Below are 20,695 nucleotides of genomic sequence, written 5' to 3' on the forward strand. Positions count from 1 at the left end.
TATATATATATATATATATATATATACTATGCAGGATATGCAAAAGGCATCTATTGAAATGTGTCGATTTTGAAATGTTTTGACCATTTTCTAGTACATCTTCATGTTAAATCATACTTTACTGCAGTACATAAAAGCTTTTCCATGGCTGGTTGAATTGATCACTAATCCTTTGGGTTGTAGGTGAGTCAGTACACGTTTGCCATGTGCAGCTACAGAGAGAAAAAGTCAGAACCCCAAGAGTTGCTCCAGCTGGACGGGTATACTGTGGACTACAGTGACCCCCAGCCAGGTAAGACGGGACACCTAGACTTGCTGTTACTATACGTCCATGTACACACACATACTGTGAAACGCTAACTATTTGCTCTTTATTATCCTGTTGTCTCAGGCTTGGATGGTGGCAGGGCTTTCTTCAATGCAGTGAAGGAAGGCGACACTGTGATCTTCGCCAGCGACGATGAGCAGGACCGCATCCTGTGGGTCCAGGCCATGTACCGAGCCACCGGCCAGTCCCACAAGCCTGTCCCACCCACTCAGGTCCAGAAACTTAACTCCAAAGGGGGTGCCTCGGCCCAAATGGATGCTCCCATTTCTCAGTTCTGTGAGTAGCCCGTAACACAAAACGGTCACTTTGGCAAGAGCAGATTTCATCCACAATGCAGTATAAGCTCTAACCCATAAATGTCTCACGCCATGCTCTCCACACTGCAGTCATAAAACGTGCTGGTAGAACTAACACACAAGCACGCACACACATGCCTTGGTCTCTCACAGATCCCTCCAGCATCTTATGGACTTCCACTCATTGTCACCACTCTCACACTGTTTAAAGGTGCAAAGGAACGGACGAGCTGAAAAATACTCGTGCAGCAGCAGGATTTGGCGTGCAAACTTTGTATAAACTAAATAGGTCACCACACATGCGATTTGAACATTCAAGCCTGCTGGGGTTGAATTCAGACTGACAGTGCCAGGGAGTGCTGCTCTTGTCCTAACCATAGGCCTGTTTTAATCCAGTCGTAGCTGTAGAGGGCAGCGGTGAAGACAGTCTGGATTCTGAGACAGTTTCTCAGATGGTTCCCCTGTCACTGAATGACGTCCAAGCCAGACAACATGTCTGAAGTTTTAACCAATCTGTCACTGTACTTGCACCAGAGTTCAGGTAGCAAAGTGAAGGTAAGACTGTCTGCAGTAGTGTTGCATCTGTACCAACTTTTGTTGCAACCGTCTCTTGTGTCCCCCCTCATTAAAGAAGGGTTAAATGTTTTACTTAGTAAGTATCACCATAGAAACTGCCAGCACCATTTTTTTTTCACACAATCTATACAATACTCGAGTTGGGTATGACTGCTGGTAGTAATTTTCTTATTTTTTCAGAAATTCGAATATTGTTGCCCTTAACAACACTAACATAGACCTTTCTGGCCTACTGGCTTAAGTCACATACTATTTACACAAAAATAGATCCTGCTATTCAGAAACAAGCATGACTGTGTGCATCTATTGACTCCATAGTTTAAGAATGATTTATTCACCAGCTCTAAAGAGCAAGATTTGTATTTTTTCTTACATGAACCGAGAAAAAAGAAATTGGCATTACTCATTAATACTAAATATGGAAATCCAGGGTTATAATGATAGTTTTATAATACTTTTCAAAAGCCCCACATTTATTTTACTCTTTGTAAATACTTTAATTGGAGTAAAACTATAAAGACATAAATTGGATCAGTACTCAGAATCTTATCACATGAATTCTATGTTGTTTCTCCATTGGTTTCTTTGTCCAGTATGTGATCGTTCTTGTGGTTAGTTGACTCCTCTGATGCCAGCTGTTGCCATTCAAAGCCTCCTCACAGTGGCACAGACTTCCTACCCCCTCCCTGAAACATTGTGGCACACCACGCGTACATGTTTCACCCCCTAGTGGTCTTGAATGGCACTGGGACCATAACATACACAGCCCTCCTGACTCTGCTGCAGTGGACTGATCAGAGACGAGAGTCCTATGAAGGTTCTGAGCGGCGTACACACATTCTCTTTTCTTCCCAATTGACATGCTAGTGGCTTAGTGAACATCACATTTGTTGTGTAGAATATACTGTACAGAAAGAACAAAACATGTATATCATATATGAGGAGTCCATAGACAGCTTAAAGGGGTACTCCAACAATTACATTTGCAATTATATAATATTAGAGTACATGTGAGAGACATACTTAATATTTAAGAGGGTGATTTATCCTGTCTTTCAGGCCCCTAGAATGGGCACAAGCAAAAAACGTATAATCCTAAAAGCACCGGCATATAAAAAATGCCACACCTGTAGTTAGCGTAGCACACTATCTATTTAAACATGGTCGTATTCAAACAGTTGACCCTGATGACATCACAATGACATCATCAGGGTTATTTTCTAAAACCCACGGAAGTCCCATATTGATATGATTCAGTTGACATCTACTTACAGTAAACTTGGCTATTTCATCGAGGTTTCAAAAGATAATGCACTAGTACATGAAGCTCACCTTGCTACACAGAATTGGATTAGCATTTAAGGTGTTTTTCTGTTGATATATTGCTTCTCAAATAGCTTTATGCGTTAACACATTTAGATCAGTTTAACTAACACAATTTGGTCTAATTTCACGCTGAGCTGATTAAAGACATAAAAGAAAACATCCAATCTAACGGAGTTCCCTCTATCTGCAAAATACATGATGCTGTTCTCACAGGTTCTACTAACCATGACCAGTAGAATGATCTTTTCCAAAACCAGTGGAGTGCCCCTTCCAAGCATGTTCAATTGTTCTGCTGAAATAAGTGGCAATGTTGAATCTCTTGCAAACAGTAATATGGTCACTCCATCATTTATTCCAACCTTTTCAGGACCTTCATAGTCTCTTTCCTTTAAAAAAGACACAGGCAGCTTTTACACACCAAACTGACTTGGACTTTGCTTCATCTTGGTAGGTGTATCTGTTTGCCAATGTCTCCTTTTTAAAAGTAAGCCTTATGTTTGATCTCCAGTTTTTAAGAGTGACAGTACTTAATGTGTAGCTCTTAAGTACTCGTCCATAAACCAGAAAAAAAAAACTGCAGTAGAGTGATGAGGATCGTACAGTCTTCTCTTTCTCCCTCTATTTCTGACACAATCTTTTTCTCTACCTAGTCTGCTTCTTTTTCTGACTCTGTCTCTCTGCCTCCCTCCTTCTCTCTAATGTGCCTCAACATCTGTTGTCAAGTTCACATATCCTCACATGTACTCACACACCACCGCCCACAAACTCTCATGTTGGTATAGGTTGTTGTTTTTAAGTTGTGTTTTCTTCTTCATGCTTTGCCTGTACCCTTCTTGAGTATTGCAGCTGCTAGGTCAGGGTCTCGTGATTGCTCTCCTCCAGCCTTGTTGCTAGTCTTTATGTTATTCTGGTTTGTCCCTTCTTACCCTGCTGTCTTCTAGCTGGACTCAAGGGTAAGTGCTTCCCTGTAGCCGGCACAGCTCAGATAATCCCCGCCGATTATCTGATAAATGCAACGTTCTTTCTCTCTTCTTTCCCTCTTCTCCTTTTTTCACTTCTCGCCTCATGTCTTAGATATTAGTTGATAATTCTTTTTTTTTGACAACCTCAACTTGAGGATCAAAGTAGAAGCATCCATTCGTGCCAATATAGGATGCATGTATTTTATTCTAAGAAGTTTTTATTTGACTCAGCAATGGTTAGTTGATATTATAGCTGTTGCATAATTGCCTTCTCTCTTTATTCTTATTGGTGACTGGATCCCTCAGAGTAAAGCAATATGATGACAGAATGTGACATACTAGAAAACAAATACAAAATTACATGTGACATGAGAAAGATTTAATGTTTACATTTTTTATCGATAAATGTGAAGATCTGAAAACAATTAGTGATTATTTTTATTACAGCTAGATAAAACCTCAGATGTTAAATATGAACAATTGTAAATTAAGTGTGAATGATGATGGCAGTCTGTGATGCAGTTCTTTTTTTTAAATATATGTCATGCATGATTGAAATTAGTTTTGACACTTTAACGTGTTGATCATGCTTTACTTCAGAGGGCTCAAATGCTTTTAGTTATTTTCCTTGGAACTTTTTCTCCATGAGAGTTGGCAAATATGTATGCGGAGTATTCTGAATGCCAAAGAAAAGGAGTAGCTAATGCCGCCCCTTCTTACTATAAAATACTCCGAACCCCCCCCCCCCCCCCCCCCCCTCCAGTAGATGGGCCTTGTAATAGAAAGCTAGACCCGTGCTAAACCTCCAGTAAGAAAATATCCATTTTGATTTATTTTGACTGCCCTTTTTTGCCTGAATAGGAGAACACCTGTGTCATGTGTCCATACTTCTGTACAAATACAGGAGTTTTCATTCATTTCCCCCATCTCCCAGAGAATGACACAGTTTTGCCTCTGTCGGCTTCATGCTATTTACCCATGTACTTGCACCAAATTGTATTGCTACCCTATTAGAGTTCTCCGGTAGTGGTATGCCTGTTAGTGTGCTCTGTAGAGATCATGAATACACTGCAACATATTAAAGTATTGTCAACTTGCAAATGCGTAGAGAAAAAAAAAGGAATGCCAAAAAAAGATAAAAATGCAAATTTGAAAATGGGTCTGCAAATGTGCATGACATTTAAAAGCTCAATGAAAGGTCACACTGTTATCCAGCATGTGATAATTTATATATGTATGCAAAAGTACCCGCCTATTCACTTTGGGTATTTGGTCATTTTATTGATGGTTGAAGTCATTATCATTATTGTAAGTTATGATAATGTTACGAGAGTATTGAGTGTATCCTGCACTTACACTTCCTCATTTACTCAAAGCAGACAAAGCCCTCTCACTGTCTGTCAGCCCCAGGCACCTTCTCTTTACTCTTTGGATGTAACTTGAGAGAACCTTCTTGCGGTCATCAATTTCATTAAGCACCTGTCCCATCACTGTCTTATTGTCCCATTTAAAAGGTTGATTTACCCACAAAGTCTTTTTACATCCTGTCTCATCATCCAGCCTTTGGGCCTCTCTGTAGCCATTACCTGTCTTCTCTCCGTGTTTCAAAGCCTCACATGTTAACCGTTCTACTCTTTTTACATTATTGACCTACATTACCTGTCTTGTCCCTCGTCCTCAAACACTTTTACTTGTTGTCTCACAGGTTTACCTTCTAAGACTGGAGTAAAAAAGCTAATTTTCTTGAAGTGTAACCCTTTGTTAGGCTCTTTTTTCTTATAGAACATTTCAATTAATGTTTAGCACCAGTATCACAGTCTTTTCCCTTCCCTCTCACTGACCTAGTGGTTGACAGATGTCAGTTCTGCCCTATACGTTGCTCCGGCTCTGCCCAGCTAAGATCAGGCCTCCACACCTCCCACCCACACTCCCAAATCATCATCAATCATGTCAGTGTCTCATGGACATGACACCTGTCACTCACACTGAGGACTGCATCTCTTATCTATTTCGAATGATCCTCATCCCCATCATTTTGTCTCTGACAGATATTATTTAAAGAGCCAGTTTAGTTTTCTTCTGTGGTTTAGAGAATTAAATAAACATTTTCCACCGTGTTTTCATCCCCCATTGCCTTTTTTGTTTTACACAGTTTGATGTTACTAATTTTCTTTCCTTTATTGAATTTCACAGCTCAATTTAGGGTTTTAAAAGTCTGATAGTCTTCTTGATGGCAAAAGTTATGAAGCAAGAAAAACAATAACAATTCTGAAAGGATATGACTTCCGAGGATCCATAACGGGAGAAAAATCTACAAAACTCAGTTTGATTTTTACAACATTTTCCCTAAATAAGCACTTTAAACTGTATCTCTACAATGTGTTCTGGTAAATTATTCTTTTGCCATATTGCTGTCTTTTTTTTATTAGCACACATCCCAATATTTATCAGGACCAGAGTGACATTCAACAATCGAGAATGGCAGAATCTATTGAATACATTAAGAAGAATGCATCTAATTCTATCTAACCAGCACTTTTTCAAACATGGTTTGGATCTTTCCCCTGCAAAAACATCAGGGAAAGTGACATACAGATGCCTGCATGCACATACAATAGAAGCACCTTTGCCTCTGAGCTTCGCTTCAGATCAATAGAATCTCATCCACCAATACATAAAATATCTTTACGCTGCGTGATACAATGCAAGTTGACAATGTAAGCTGTAAGTGTTTATAATTTGCCCTTAGAAGTAGCAAAAAAACAATCCCTGTTGTTTCTGTGTTTCAAAAAACAATTGCTTTTTGCCTGTTCCTCACTGATGTGTTCTCCTCTGAACCGTGTTCTCTCCCCTGTGCCGTTGGCTGGATAGATGCTGACAGAGCTCAGAAACATGGCATGGATGAGTTTATCTCCGCTAACCCCTGTAGCTTTGACCACGCCTCGCTTTTCGAGATGGTGCAGCGGCTCACGTTGGACCACAGGCTCAATGACACCTTCTGCTGCTTGGTGGGTGACCCTCTGCCTGTTATAACATCACCACATGATACATTTATGGCAGTGGGCTATGCTTTTGTTAGCCGATACACAGTAATACAATCCCCATCTGTGTTTGTTTTGTGCAGGGTTGGTTTAGTCCAGGCCAGGTGTTTGTCTTGGACGAGTACTGTGCCAGGAATGGAGTTCGAGGTTGTCACAGACATCTGTGTTACCTGCGTGATCTACTGGAAAGAGCAGAGGGTGGGGCTATTATTGACCCCACTCTTCTTCACTACAGCTTCGCTTTTTGTGCCTCTCATGTCCATGGGAACAGGTGTGCCCTTATCTTTTCTTAAAATATTATGCTTTGGAAGTGACAGGATTTGAAAGCCCATCAAATATAAATGTTATTCCTTTAGTCGATCTGATAGCAGATGAGCACACTAGATTTCCATAAACATTGCACTACAACAGAATAGAGAAGTCAGCCTCAAACATAGGCATTTTTTGTCTTCCATTTATTTAATTTTGCCATGTTTATTTATTTTTTGTTTGTTAAATTTGTTCTGCTGTTTGTGTTACATGTTGCATTATGTTGTTAATCAATTGTATATCTCCACATATTTCTTTGTTTTCTACCATTTTTCTTTGCTTTCCTTTCTCTCTGTCCTTTATTACCATAGTCTCTTACTGTCCATATTATTCATCCTCCCATGCGTGCGTTAAAGTCAGAGAGGGCAGCAATTACTGGGGGCCGCTGGGCTATGAGACCCAAATGTCACCAAAGAGCTCCCAGAGCCCAGATCCTCCCACTGTCTCTAAACAAGCACGCATATTCAAGTTTAGAAAGAGAAAGGATTCCAAAATACCACTCTTTCAAGGGCAAAAAAGGTGAGACATTGTCGTTTTTTTTGTATGTGTAACACAAAGTGAACTCTGATCTTGAACAAATCTTACACATTTTGTAGTCAGTACCTTGGGAGTACTACGCTTTCTGCCAGCATTTTTTATATTCTTGCTCCTGTCAGACTCAGATGAGTGGTTGCATAAGTTGAACCACTGCAGGGTTTCAGCTGGGTAAAAGTGTGTGGGTGTGATCCTCATAGGCCGGACGGGCTGACCACAGTGAAAGTGGACGAGAAGGAGCGCTTTGAAGACATCAAGGAGCGGTTGCGTGTGATTTTGGAAAACCAGATTGTAAATTTCAGGTGACAGCCGACTCCCCAACAGCTAATAACCACAAAAGTTTCAAAACATTTAGCCTATGTATACTTTTCCACTGAAATGACATTTTCTGTATATATTTTCCATTGCAGATATTGCTTCCCCTTCGGCCGTCCAGAGGGAGCACTGAAGGCCACATTATCTCTGCTGGAGAGGGTTTGTTCACATATTTGAGAAAGTGTTTAATACTTTAAGATACAACAACTGTAATGAATACAACTTACATACATTCTCTTAAATGTTGCCTCTAGGTCCTGATGAAGGACATTGTGACCCCAGTCCCACCAGAAGAAGTCAAAGGAGTGATCCGCAAATGTTTGGAGCAGGCCGCTCAGCTCAACTACGAGCGGATTCAAGAATATGCTACAATCGAAGGTAACCAGAAACACACAAGCCAACATGACATAATGAATCTGGAGCGAATATGTTAATGATTTTTTAAAGAAAATCCTATACCATAACGGTCATCATAATGTATGCAATGCAGTCATATCATTTAACATGTATGGTTTCAGATTGAAATGCTCAGCGAGTGGTTGTGTGTGGAATAAAATAGGAAAATAATACACATTTTTTCTCAGATGTCCGTTTTCTTATTCCAGTATGAGATTGATCTTGTCATTGTTATTTATTTACACATGGTGAATTCACTTGGTATATATTTGTGTCCATATCCCAAATGATCTGTGGCATCCCCGATTATTTGTGACAGTTTGTCGGTCACTTTCTGTCTCAGTCCAATAACTCTCTCCTTTGTTTCAGGCCTGCATTAGCTCTGTGCTGTTCTGTAGGTCAAGTTGGCTTTTGTGTAGAGGTGTGTGAGTAAAAATGCATTCAAATCCAAAGCCCTGAAATCTGTTGATGTGCTGATCTCTCATTATGCCTTGACTATTCAAGCTGTGTAGTAGCCCGGCCTCTGACATTTAATGATTGGACTGTGAGTTCAGCTTAACTGAATGTCCTCTCTGACTCCCTGTTACCTCCTCCAGCTGACTCTGCCCGCCCCCCTTTACTCCCCTGCCTTGAAATACCAGCAGCTCTCTCTCACCTCTATCTTCTTGCTGAAGACCACTATCTTCCTCTCCCTTCCTGCTCTCTGCTCTGCTTCTTTATCTTTCCCCACAGTTGTGGGCTTTGTCACCATTATCACTTTATTAGACCTCTTGGACTAAGTGATAACTGGCTTTTGACCAAAGGGATGCTGGGATTGAACACGTACAAACCAGCATCAGCCACCTGCATGTGCTTTGAGACTTAACAACATGGCCTTTCTTTATTGGCATGGATTACAAACCAAAAATGACATCAGTGACAAGACATTTTATAATGTCTTTCTCTCCTGCTTCGTCCTCTCTACCTGTACACCCATTAATAGCATTGAATGATGTTGTTTATGCCTTGAAAGAAATCTCCCAGGGTGCTAAAGATACTAAGGAATCAAACCTTACTATCTTGCCATGCTGTTTGAATTTACTTTCCACTGTCCTTGTGAGGCGCCTGTCTTAAAATCAATCAAACATTTGAATTTGCCTCCTGGCTAACAGACTGTCGTTTTCACCTGGACAGCCCTCTTCCCATCAACCTTAACCTTTAGCATTCCCACCTCTGACCCCATCCTCTTGCATGCACCAATCCTTTTTTATAGGAAAAAAGAGGGAAATGTTTGAGCACCCTGTCTTCTGCTTGGCGTCTCAAGTGATGGATTTAACCATCCGTGAGTACCTTCATCACCCTCTCCCCAGTCTCTATCCCTCTTTTTATCACCTCGCCCTCCCTTCTGCTGCTTCTCTTCCTTCAGATGTGTTGCTCCTGCCATGTTTGCTTTTATGTGTGCCTTTTGTCTGTGAGAGTGAGTGGGGAGCGCACCAGTCGAGCGATCTGAGCAGCATCGCACTGAAACAGTCGGGCTCCGTTTTTTAGTACCATCTGTTTGTGATGGACATGAATGAGCCGTCTGGTCTGTAAGCTTCTTTCTTTTGGTTGGATTCCTTTGACTTGAATGCATTTTTACATTGCTTACATTGTTATCTCCTCCAGTCATTTGGTCTGATCATGTGTCAGTGGTGTGCTGTGCAGAACAGGTAGGCTTTCCTTTCACCGCGACACCACAGTTAGTGAAGGAGCACAACCACAGAGCTACGTATGGGGAGGACAGCGCAGGGCGTAGGGCGTAAGGATTTACCAGCTCCTGTCTGTGTATCAAGTCACTCAGTGTGTCCTGTCTATGATCCTGCCAGCTGTTTGTGTGTCTTACCTGTTTACGATAGTCTGAGCTTTGTCTGTTTGTTAACAAACATCTTGTCACTCTTTTTCATTTCCAGTTTTCCACAGGCTAATATTTCCGTTCGTCTCTTTTTTATTGTATGTCTGTGATGTTTGTCTGTTGCCTAGAAACCTCACTCCTTGGAGCTGAAATTGTCCCAGCAGATTCTTTGAAAGGGTCACATGGTGAAGAATAACAACTCTGAGCTTCCCCCCCTGTAACGTGAAAATAACCCAAGAACAGTGCTAATTCTAAACATCTCTTATCTCTTCTCTCCCTTTTTCTCGCTGAAGTTGAGAAAGGTCAAAAGGATCAAAAGGATCCAGGTGAACCCATGTTTAGCTTGTGGTTTAGCCACAGTGCACACACACATGTACACACACATGTACACACACACACACACACACATACATACATACATACATACATACATACATACATACATACATACATACATACATACATACATACATACATACATACATACATACATACATACATACATACATACACACACACACACACACACACACACACACACACCTAACCCCCCAACCCTCCACACACATGTATTTTGTGAAAAGATGCAGAACATATGCATGTATGCACATAACCTTTACATGTAGCACATCTTCCATACAGTATATTATACACCCTTGTAATAGACATTTGAGAACTCATTCAAGTTTTCAAATGTCTTGGCATGTTTTAAGCATCCCTTTATAAAGTAAATACTTGGAGATTGTATTACTTTATATCATTTCAGATGTGGCTCAAGACTGTATACTCTGTTCTGGGAGTTTTTCTTTCCATTACATTTAGCTTATATATATGTTCAGTTATGTGGTAAGGAGGTTGTACGGAGCTGAAAAACACATTATTCCCACATTTGTGTATCAAGTATTGTAGAGTAATACAATCTCTTACAAAAACCAATAAGTCACATATTAACATCAATGTTAAAGGCAAAGGGAAAAGAAGAACAAAAGCAACATTGCATAACACATATGAGCAAATGTTCCTCTAAATATTATAATTGTTATAATGGGATTGTATATATTACATATCACCTTAGATGATCATACATTTAAATCAAATTTCGTAATATTTTCTAGATACATAAAGGTACATTTAACAAAAAGTCAAACACAAATGTGTCCTACATTATGTTGTGTACCCATGCCGATAGTTTTGATTCAAACTTACACTTCAACTACATCTTAACTTTATTGTCATTAAGGGGAATTTGTCTTGCAGTAGGAGTGAAACATAGAACACATTAGCATACATTACATAATTCCACATATTTGACAACATAACATATTTGTCACAACGATTTGAATGCATTCAAGATGCCGATGAAGCCATAAAGCTTGCTTAGCTTTTCTTTTAAACCAAACAGAGATAAAAGCTTCTTTTCAGATCTGCTCCCACAGCTCCCCTCCACATTACAGATAGATATATAGTTACTGATATACAAATCCATGTCACCCAAACCTATTAGTGTCAACCTTAATGCCCCTAAAGACAATGACTGAATTATTATCTCAGCTTTTTATCTCAGATGCCCTACCATGATAACATTTGCATGACAATTAAAGTGACAGATTAGTGTTTCTTGTTACTACTTTCCAACCGAAACCAGAAAATAGATACATGTTTGGCTTTTGCAGAAATATCTGAGGAATATTTCATAAAATAATGCAAACTCATTAAAATAATAGTGTAAGCTATAAGGACCCCCCAGTGTAAAGACCACTGCTGTTCAATGTAGAGTTATGTTTCAATGTGCTTTTGATTTGTGTAGCCCTTCAGTTCCATGTTCAAATGATGCACATATCATCCAACATAGTCTCACAGTTTAAACAATTCCATTGCATTATGTGTATCTGTTTTATGCATTATTCTGTAAGCAAAGGTACAAGCAAGTGATTTGAAGCTTTTTCAACTTATAAACCAACGATGATAAGTGAAAGATGGCCAAAATCAGTGTTTAGTGCTCAAAACGTGAGTTGATGGCTCATCCAACAGCGTCATCCTGTGGAAATATTTAGTCCAACAAAACTGAAGTCATTAATTCAAAAGATTTGTTATCAGTTTTTTGATGAACTATTGAGATAATAGCTGATTTATTGTATAGAGAAGCACAATCCAAAAACCAATGAACCAAAAACATGACACATTTTCCTGTGTTTTGAGTGTCTTGAAACACTCTCTATAACCTGCTTCAAGAAAGTAATTTTGTTTGTTAATAGATTCAATTAAATGTAATTTACAAATGCATAACAAATGGTTTAAAGTATTACATTTCTTAAAAATGGCCTTAAATTAAAGTAGAATAAATGTATACATGTGTTTGCTTAAACATATATATATGCACAGGCATTGATACAATTATTAGTTCATTTTCCTTCGACCGCTATAGCATCACAAGTACTGAGTAAAGTAATAAGCTTGATTCTAGCCTGTAAGATAGTATTAGACCTGTATTTGAATAGGAAACTCAAATCTGAAAGTTATTTAATAAAACATTTACACAGAATGAACAAATACTTTTTTACAATAGGCCTATGTTCTCATTGAGTGTTTTCTTTATTTTGACCATGTGACAGCTCCTTACACAGATGGGTTATTCAGTAGCGCTTCACAATATGCATGTTCTTGAAGCCACATTGCACCTCCATCCCAACGCCACTGTTCTCGTGCCTGATACTCTTTCCAACATACGTCTGTCTTTCCTACAAACACGTTAGTTATATGTCATGCAGCCCAAAATGCATATAAATAAGAACACATTTAACTTGTTATGCTAGATACAATATCACAGTGTAAGCGCTGTGTGTAGTCTTATATTAAATGGTCCAAACATATAGAAAGGAAACAAATTCTTCACAAAATCCCCCTGGAGTCCTCTTTGCTTGACTAACCACTCATCCCTCATCCTCATCCTTTTGTCTCAGAGAACGTAGGCCGCTTAGTCACGCCTGCCAAAAAGCTGGAGGAAACAATTCGCCTGGCGGAGTTAGTCATAGAGGTCCTCCAGCAGAACCAGGAACACCATGCGGAGGTGAGTGAGAACCCTCTCCTCCTCAAAACACTTTCCTCTTTACTCTCACTCTTATCTCACTCCGCCCCTCAGCAGGGAGTTAGTCTTATTATCAGCCTTCTATAAATAAAGCTGCTTTCATCTAGGGGTAACTAAGAAAAAAAGATATTTCGAAGATGAATTTAATTAAGGAGAGCTCTAATTGCTGTTCAGCAGACCATGGCTACATGGAATCAGTGCGGCGTGTTTGAGCAGAGACTATAAATTAGACCTAAAAGGATATCATGTGTGCAGTTTTTTCCTCTGATCATAGTAGCTCTCCGTTGCAATGTTACATAAGCCTTGGATCTATTTCCAGAATTTACAAGCAGAAACATTTCAAACCACCTGTTTAATCTATAAGACTATATTGTATTGGATAACGTATCATAGGTTCCGACTGTATTACAACTTTATCTGAAAAGTTACTGTAGCAGTAGCCCCATGTAATGCAGTAGGGGTTATATATTCCCCTCTGAATGCAGTGTAGTAATATATACCAGTATTCCCACCACTGAAAATTGTTAATTTATTGCATCCTGTATGCTGCTATAAACACTGAGCTTGTAGGAAAGCATATTGAACATGTTGTGTAGATCTGAAGGTTGATCCAATGTGATCGTAGAATATACAGTTAAAGCAGATTTATTGTATCTCTCTGAATATGCTTGACAGGCGGCAGTCACAAGTTCTGGAGATCAATCGGTACAGTATTTTTATTTATTTTTCCTCTTCAGTCCCCATCACGACCTCCCTGTATGGCATGTGCGCCACTATGGCAAGAGGCACCTTTTTAGGCAGAGAATGATCTCATAGACACTGTAGCAATGGGTGGGTTTTTAGGCATAAAAGTGGAGCAAACATGTTTAAAAATGAAAAGGCACTGTAGCTTGCACAACATAATTGTGATCATAAAGCATGTTCATCGGGCCATACAAAGGTTTCCTTTCTTTCCAAGCATGCTGAACCAGTAAAATTCCCAAAGTATGCTCCATGTTAACCTTTTGAAGTTTGATCCACCATAAACATTTGTTTCCCCTCCATCCAACAATTAATTTCACAGTCCGCACTTTTGCAAGCATTACTTCCCCAGCTTCTCCTCTTCCATCCTTCTCTTCTTTCTATACTTAGTTAAAAAGAAAATAATACTTCTAAAGGCAAATGCCTCAAGAAAACGTTATTGTCCTGTACATCTTATACTGTGTTCTCACTATTACATGATTGGTGACTGTCCCAGCAGGGAAAAGAGGTATGTAGTCAATTTGAATGAGAAACACCCATAATGCTTTGTGCATGTCCAGTAGATGATGCCACGTTTCCTTCCCCCTCAGCATTAGTACACTCCCTCAAAATGGATCCCTTAACACAGTTGCATTGTGACAGCACTAGAGTCTGTCTGGCTTAACACTGGGTCTGCCTCAGAGCTCTCAGGGTCCTGAATGTGTCCCTTTGCCTCGATCAAAGGTTGGAAGCCAACCTTTGAGTGTTGTCCCTTCCTCCATCTGTTTACATTACGTTTACAGTCCTCCCCTTTGATCCCTCCCTGTAGGCAATAAGAGTATCTCTCCTTGAATGTGATGGAGAACAGCTTTGTTTGCTGCCTGTTGCTCTATCTCTAGAACTGTTGAGAATATTTTTAAATGTTTGGACGTGGGCAGGTAAGTAGCCAGGTAAGTCAGGTTATGACTGCCACTAAAGCCAAACGGAAAATAACAAAACAAATTAGTGAACAAAAAAAGAAAGCATGCAGCATTACGTAAGTTCGCACTTAATTCATTGAACTTGGCAACATGTTGGTTTGAATGAAGCCAAGCCAAGACTGCCAGCAAAGCAACTAATGTACTCCTGCTATCAAAGCGCAAGGAAATCCTGACTGTGCTAGAAATCGGTCAGCTGAGTTTCGGAGACGTACTTTACTAATTGGAACGGACACACTCCAACACTAGAGATGCTGTGTGCTGCAGTCTTTGGTATGCCTACTCCAAGATGTGCATGAGTCACATTCGCATTTAGCGCTAAGGGTTTGTCAGTGATGTGAATGGTGGACCCCCTCATCTCTTAGCTTGAGAAAACAGCATGCAGAGAGCTCCACATTTGCATGAGAAAAAGCACCTTTTCCTCAAATGTATAGATGCTGTCATAAATATAACAAGGCACGACAATGAAACTCTACTGTGTGATAATTTTGCAATCATATAAACTTAGGTAATTACAATGAATCCACTTTTAAGTCCTTATAAGCAGTGGATTAAATCTCTTGTATGTGATTGGGAACAACCCCCCCCACACACACACACACACACACACACACACACACACACACAGTGTGTGTGTGTGTGTGTGTGTGTGTGTGTGTGTGTGTGGGGGGGGTTGTTCCCAATCACATACAAGAGATTTAATCCACTGCTTATAAGGACTTAAAANTAACTCAGCTCCAGAAGAGGAGCGCGCCGTGCCTTTCACGCACCGCCTTCACTGTGTTTACCTTCAGAATCATTAGAAAGGCTAAAGAGCGGTGTGGCTGATGTGTTTTAACTACACACACCTCTACACACACACACACAGACGCGCGATTTAAATGCAGACTTTTGTTCCTCCATGTTTCGTTGTTATTGTTTCACTGAGCGGACCCGCCCCTTTTTTTTCAAACGCTCCCTTTTTTGGTCCATCTGCGGCGGTAATAGTCTTTGTGCGCTGTGATGATTCGGCTGTAACTTTAGTAATGAATATTAAATGTGAGGAAATCTTTCCACCAATAATTCCAATAAGTAATCCAAAATGTATTCACTTCAGGTTTACGAAAGTAACTGTAATCAGATTACTCGTTTTTCAAATGTAATGCGAGCTGAATACAGTTACTTGATTTTTGTATTCTGATTATGTAACGCCGTTACAACCCAACCCTGCATACACCACGCACCATATACGCAGAAACAACACAGAGTGGGAGGTCTTTTTAAAATTAAATGATTCTCTAAATCGATAATTCAGCCTGCATGTTTCAAACATGATGCATTATTTCACTCTCTGAATCAAAAGGTGAAAGAGGAAAATTAAATGATGAATGGTTGAAGGTGAAAATGGTAATGCAGGATCTGGCCTTTGGCTATTTAACTGCTTCCTCCTGTAAGATGTGGCATTTTCATATTTCGTATTTAAACTTTGACAGAGTTTGATATATACTTGAGATAATATAACATCCGACACCGTTGCGTTTGACTTTCCCGATGATCTTTAACAGCGGAGGATGGCCTTTGTTTGTTTGTTTATATATTTGTTTCGTTCTTCGAGAATTGTGCAGTATGACCTTGGAGGTTGAGCTCCAGGGCTGATTTGTCTCTGCTAAACAGAGACTGCTTTCCAATCTGCTTTCTAATTATGTCTCCACTTCATATGAGTCACATTTACCCCTTAGTTGTTTGTACCACACTGCATAAAGCATTTACTATTTTAGTAGAGGGGGACAACTCCAAAGTGTTTATTCCACTTGCCCAGAAGCTTGAAAACCCACACAAAATATAGTTCACACTTTGATACAGGGGGTGGAAAGAGAAATTCAAAAAGCTGCATTATAGAGCTGCTCTGCCTTTTGTAACATGGTTATGTAAAAAAACAACAGCGGAGAAATAAACATGGCTGCTCGGCCTGTGGCTCCTGAGCTTGACATTAATCTAACCAGCGTCTTTTCATGGGAGTGAAGCGGGGGAAATCGATAGATGGACCACCTGTTTGCTCAAACAGCACAATGAAAAATGAAACCGTGGATTTTTTTCCGCCTTAGGGTACTATAAGGAGATCTTTTCTAATAATATATTAGGGTGTCACCAAGGTTAGATTAATTATACATGGATTACAAATCACACCTTGCAAGGGTACCCACTCGCTACTGCGGATGTATGAAATGTACGGGGTGGGTGTACAGTACTGTATATTTGATTAGGAAAAAGCTCCAGTGGCACTGAAAGCATATCTGCATTCTAGACTAATGGGGATGGATGTGGTGACCCTGAGAGCTCAACACAAATACTAAGTAGATGGACAGTAAACAGTACAAAATACATAAATTGAATGGGAGTGAAAAATACACAACTGCCATGGTTAGTGATGCATGGAGTGACTGACGTTAACAACCCATCTGGGTTGTTGGAAAACGAGTTAACAGTGGAATAAAACACTAGGTGTTAAGCAAATATCTTAGATAACATATCTGAATCATGTAATCTTACATAGTACATTTGTTTTCTTTATCTGCTGGTGTCTATTTTCTAGGTTGCAGTTGCATTCAACTCTGTCACTGTAGCAATACTCAATAAAAGAGTGATGTATGTGTTTTTAAGGATAGTAATCAAGAGCCTTTCCCGTTCAGTATGAAGTTGTCAAATTCCCTGGAATAGCACGCCTCAGTGACTAATCGATTCCTCTTATTGATGCTTTCTTAAATTTCCAAATGTGCAATGACCTAACAGCTTACGCATTTCAGGTCACCACTGTCGCCATTGCAGAGAGAGAAAAATAGCTCCGAAGCATGGCACTGATTAACATGTGTGCCTTTTACCTAGCAACACTTGGTGACTTGAATAATTGAATAAGGCTTGTATCGATAAGAGGTATAGATAATTATTTTCTATCAATGAAATCATACCAATTCTCATCCTTAGTGTTTAAAGTGTCTTAATCGCAACAGCCAACATAACAGCAGTAACATTAATTGTTTGTAGTTTGCTTGTCTTGCCTCAGCATCTCACTGTTTTGTTCATCATGCAAATGATGACTCATTGTTTCACCTGTGTGTGGTTAACTAGTGCTTGAGAATTCAGAGCAGCTTTCAGAGCTTGTGTTTGCGCTAACTTTGTGGACCATCTGCTCTACAGAGAAAACTGGAGGTGAATCATAAAGCTCAAATAATGTTTTGTTTATAATTTCAGTCTCCGGTTGCCTCTGATTTCTTGCCAGCTGTTGGTTATTTAGACTTACCTCATTCGTTCCTCGTCTTAACATATTTCTCTGTACAACAGTCCAGTAAATATTGTACTGACAAAAACAAGCATGTATGAATGTTTATGTGTTATCTTCAGTGAGCTTAAATGTCGGTCAGACCACCTGTCTGTCCTGCTTAAAATCAACAATTTCCAAAAATATCTGTGTATGTGAATCAAGTCTACTCCAACAAGGGGGTTTTGTGCCAGAGCCCGAAGACGTACAGAGAAACGAAGCGTGCAATCAATTGATTCAAATCGCTTACGGCAACATTTATTTTTATTGGCTGCCTGCTATGCAAGTGTTTGACAATATCACGTTTTCCAGTGTGCTGTTAATAAGAGCAGGTCACATGAGCCAGTGTCAGTGAGCCTAAGGGGGTCAGCTTAATTGGGTAATGTAGTTAATAACATCTGAAGGGTGATGAATGGCCAGAGCTCTTTCTTGCGGAGCTCTCACACAACTAATTAGTTCCATTAAAAGCCGCAGTTAAAGGAAGTCCGAAGAAAACTGATTACCTTAAACTATCTGGATTCAGTCATTTTCAGGCTATTGGTACACATTACTGGATGTGTCCTTATTTATAAGCTTGTTTATGTATCCTTATTTATACATCTGTTTTTAGCACAGTCAATGGTGGCTGCTTATTTTCCATGTAATATCCCTTTTGAAAGATGAAAAAAGGAAAGCATGCCCTTTAATTAAATCAACATCTAGGACCTTTTTTTATTGCCAATTAACTTGGTTCAGTTGCATGAAAGGGTTTTCATTTTAAAGAGACTCGGGTAAGCGAGATGATGGGCAGCTCCAATTGCTACTTTTAGAATAATTTGCTGATTTTGATCAGCACTACCATAATATGTCTGCTTTGAAATGAAAGGACTGAAAACAATTTTTTATTGGAAACCACAGTCATCAAAGGTATATCATGTATTCTCTGCATGTTGTTTTTGCGTTATATTCTCACAACTTAAGCTTTGTTGTGAAATCAGAATCAATGTTGTGGGTGATTTGAAGTAATTTGAGTCAAGGATTATAAGCATACCATTCTGTTAGATCTCAGCACACAAGGAAAGTGCATATTCCTCCAGTTCTTCCTCTCAGCTTGTGACTTGTCTCTGTGAGGACAGTCGCCCTGAGGAATGGGATGCTGTATTTCTCAAGCATCCCCAGGAGTGGCAGAACACAAAAAGGAATGACACAGATTATGGGAGATTTATAGGACTGATGAATACACCCTCTTTTATGCCCCTCAAAACAGCTTTTCATCAGCTCCTCACAGTGTGTCCAAGTGATGGATGAGAGCAGTGTCGGTTCTCCTTGTCCACTCCTCAAGCTGTTTATGCTCTGTCTTTCCCATCCTAGATGCAGATTTACCTTTACAATTCGGATGACTTTGACAGCCTCAGCGCTGCCATCAAGGAAAGACGCATCATTGCTGCCATGTCCGTCTTCTTTGAGGTAAGGAATCACCAGCTCTGAAGGTCAAGACAAATGTAATCTGAAGAAAACTGAGACTACACGGTTGCACTTGTAGTTCCCTTGAACAGAGACATTTTTATCAATGCTAGTGGCATGTTTCTAGGGATGACGAGGGTCAGTCTGTTGGTCAGCCCACTTCTTTGATCCTGCCAGAAATATCTCTGTGGCTATGCTAGCTAGCTACATGGTTTACTATAAATGTGGTACACACATCCATGCCGCCTTTAGAATGAATTTACTTTGGTTATCCGCTGACTTTTTCTTCTAGCGCCACCATCATTCAAACAAAACCTGCACAACAAATGACATTCCCATCAGCCTCAGCTCTACTTGTTGTTCCTGCTTATTTGTAAATGTTAGCATGCCAACATGCTAGACTAAGAGAGAGAACATGCCTAATATCAGCATGTTAGCAGTATTGTTGTAAGTTGTGCCTAAGTTCAGCCTTACAGAGCAACCTGAGTTGCTGGAGACTCACTTTGCCTATTTTTAAAGATGTATCCTTTATATCAATATTAGTTTTATCAAAAGCATTTATTTGCGTTACTTACATACATTGTGATTACTTTAAACTATGAACAATAGAAACCAAGTGGATGGTTAAATAAATATCCCAAAATGAAAGAAAACAGAAATGCAGCGGTGGAAATTGTGCTAAGAAAATAAGAGCTATTGTCAAATAAAAGATGGAAAAAGGACATTTGATGAGGCAATTTTGACTCTAGGGGGATATTTGTACCTGTATAATTCCAATTAAGTAAAGGACCGAGTTGGTAATTCGCTTTGGAGGTCAATACATTTTATCTAATCATTAGTATTGTTTTTTGGCACCTGTGTTGGGATAGGAGAGTTTATCTTCACCTAGTAGCCGATTATTTTTCTATTTACTGTAGCACATTGCAGATTGCTAACCCAGATACTACAAATTGTCCCCTGAAGGTCTGCACACATAAGCTCTTAATGGACAAGAATGGTCCTAATTTCTGTTAACAGTTAAAACACTTCAAAGATTTATGAACCGTGAAAAAGCATAGACCAGCAGCACATGTGGTGCTCTTAGTTTCTATTAGCAGTATCTTTACGATTGATGTCAGGCGATCAATGCAGGCTAACTTTCAGCTTAATAGTATATAGACAAGGGTCAGAGAAGAGCGAGGCTGGAATGGGGACACAGGTGTTTGTAATGTAGGTCTACTCT

The 20,695-nt window shown here is 39.7% G+C and overlaps 2 protein-coding genes across 2 annotated transcripts in view; both read left to right on the forward strand.

Annotated features, from left to right (window-relative positions):
• cadpsb (Ca2+-dependent activator protein for secretion b) overlaps positions 1–14,418 on the forward strand; it is a 54,273-nt gene extending 39,855 nt beyond the window's left edge. Inside the window, exons 10-22 of the mRNA XM_010782749.1 lie at positions 184–292; positions 392–604; positions 3,468–3,479; positions 6,360–6,496; positions 6,613–6,800; positions 7,573–7,674; positions 7,783–7,846; positions 7,942–8,065; positions 10,247–10,279; positions 12,914–13,020; positions 13,714–13,743; positions 14,279–14,291; positions 14,408–14,418. Coding sequence (XP_010781051.1) covers positions 184–292; positions 392–604; positions 3,468–3,479; positions 6,360–6,496; positions 6,613–6,800; positions 7,573–7,674; positions 7,783–7,846; positions 7,942–8,065; positions 10,247–10,279; positions 12,914–13,020; positions 13,714–13,743; positions 14,279–14,291; positions 14,408–14,418 — 1,143 coding nt within the window. The remainder of the gene's footprint in view (positions 1–183; positions 293–391; positions 605–3,467; positions 3,480–6,359; positions 6,497–6,612; positions 6,801–7,572; positions 7,675–7,782; positions 7,847–7,941; positions 8,066–10,246; positions 10,280–12,913; positions 13,021–13,713; positions 13,744–14,278; positions 14,292–14,407) is intronic.
• A 4,962-nt stretch (positions 14,419–19,380) lies between these two features.
• Positions 19,381–20,695, forward strand: part of LOC104955202 (protein tyrosine phosphatase receptor type G) — a 30,417-nt gene continuing 29,102 nt past the window's right edge. Inside the window, exon 1 of the mRNA XM_010782452.1 lies at positions 19,381–19,476. Coding sequence (XP_010780754.1) covers positions 19,381–19,476 — 96 coding nt within the window. The remainder of the gene's footprint in view (positions 19,477–20,695) is intronic.

The sequence above is a fragment of the Notothenia coriiceps genome, unplaced genomic scaffold (assembly GCF_000735185.1).
Source record: "Notothenia coriiceps isolate Sejong01 unplaced genomic scaffold, NC01 NC01_scaffold00024667, whole genome shotgun sequence".
NCBI classification, from domain to species: domain Eukaryota; kingdom Metazoa; phylum Chordata; class Actinopteri; order Perciformes; family Nototheniidae; genus Notothenia; species Notothenia coriiceps.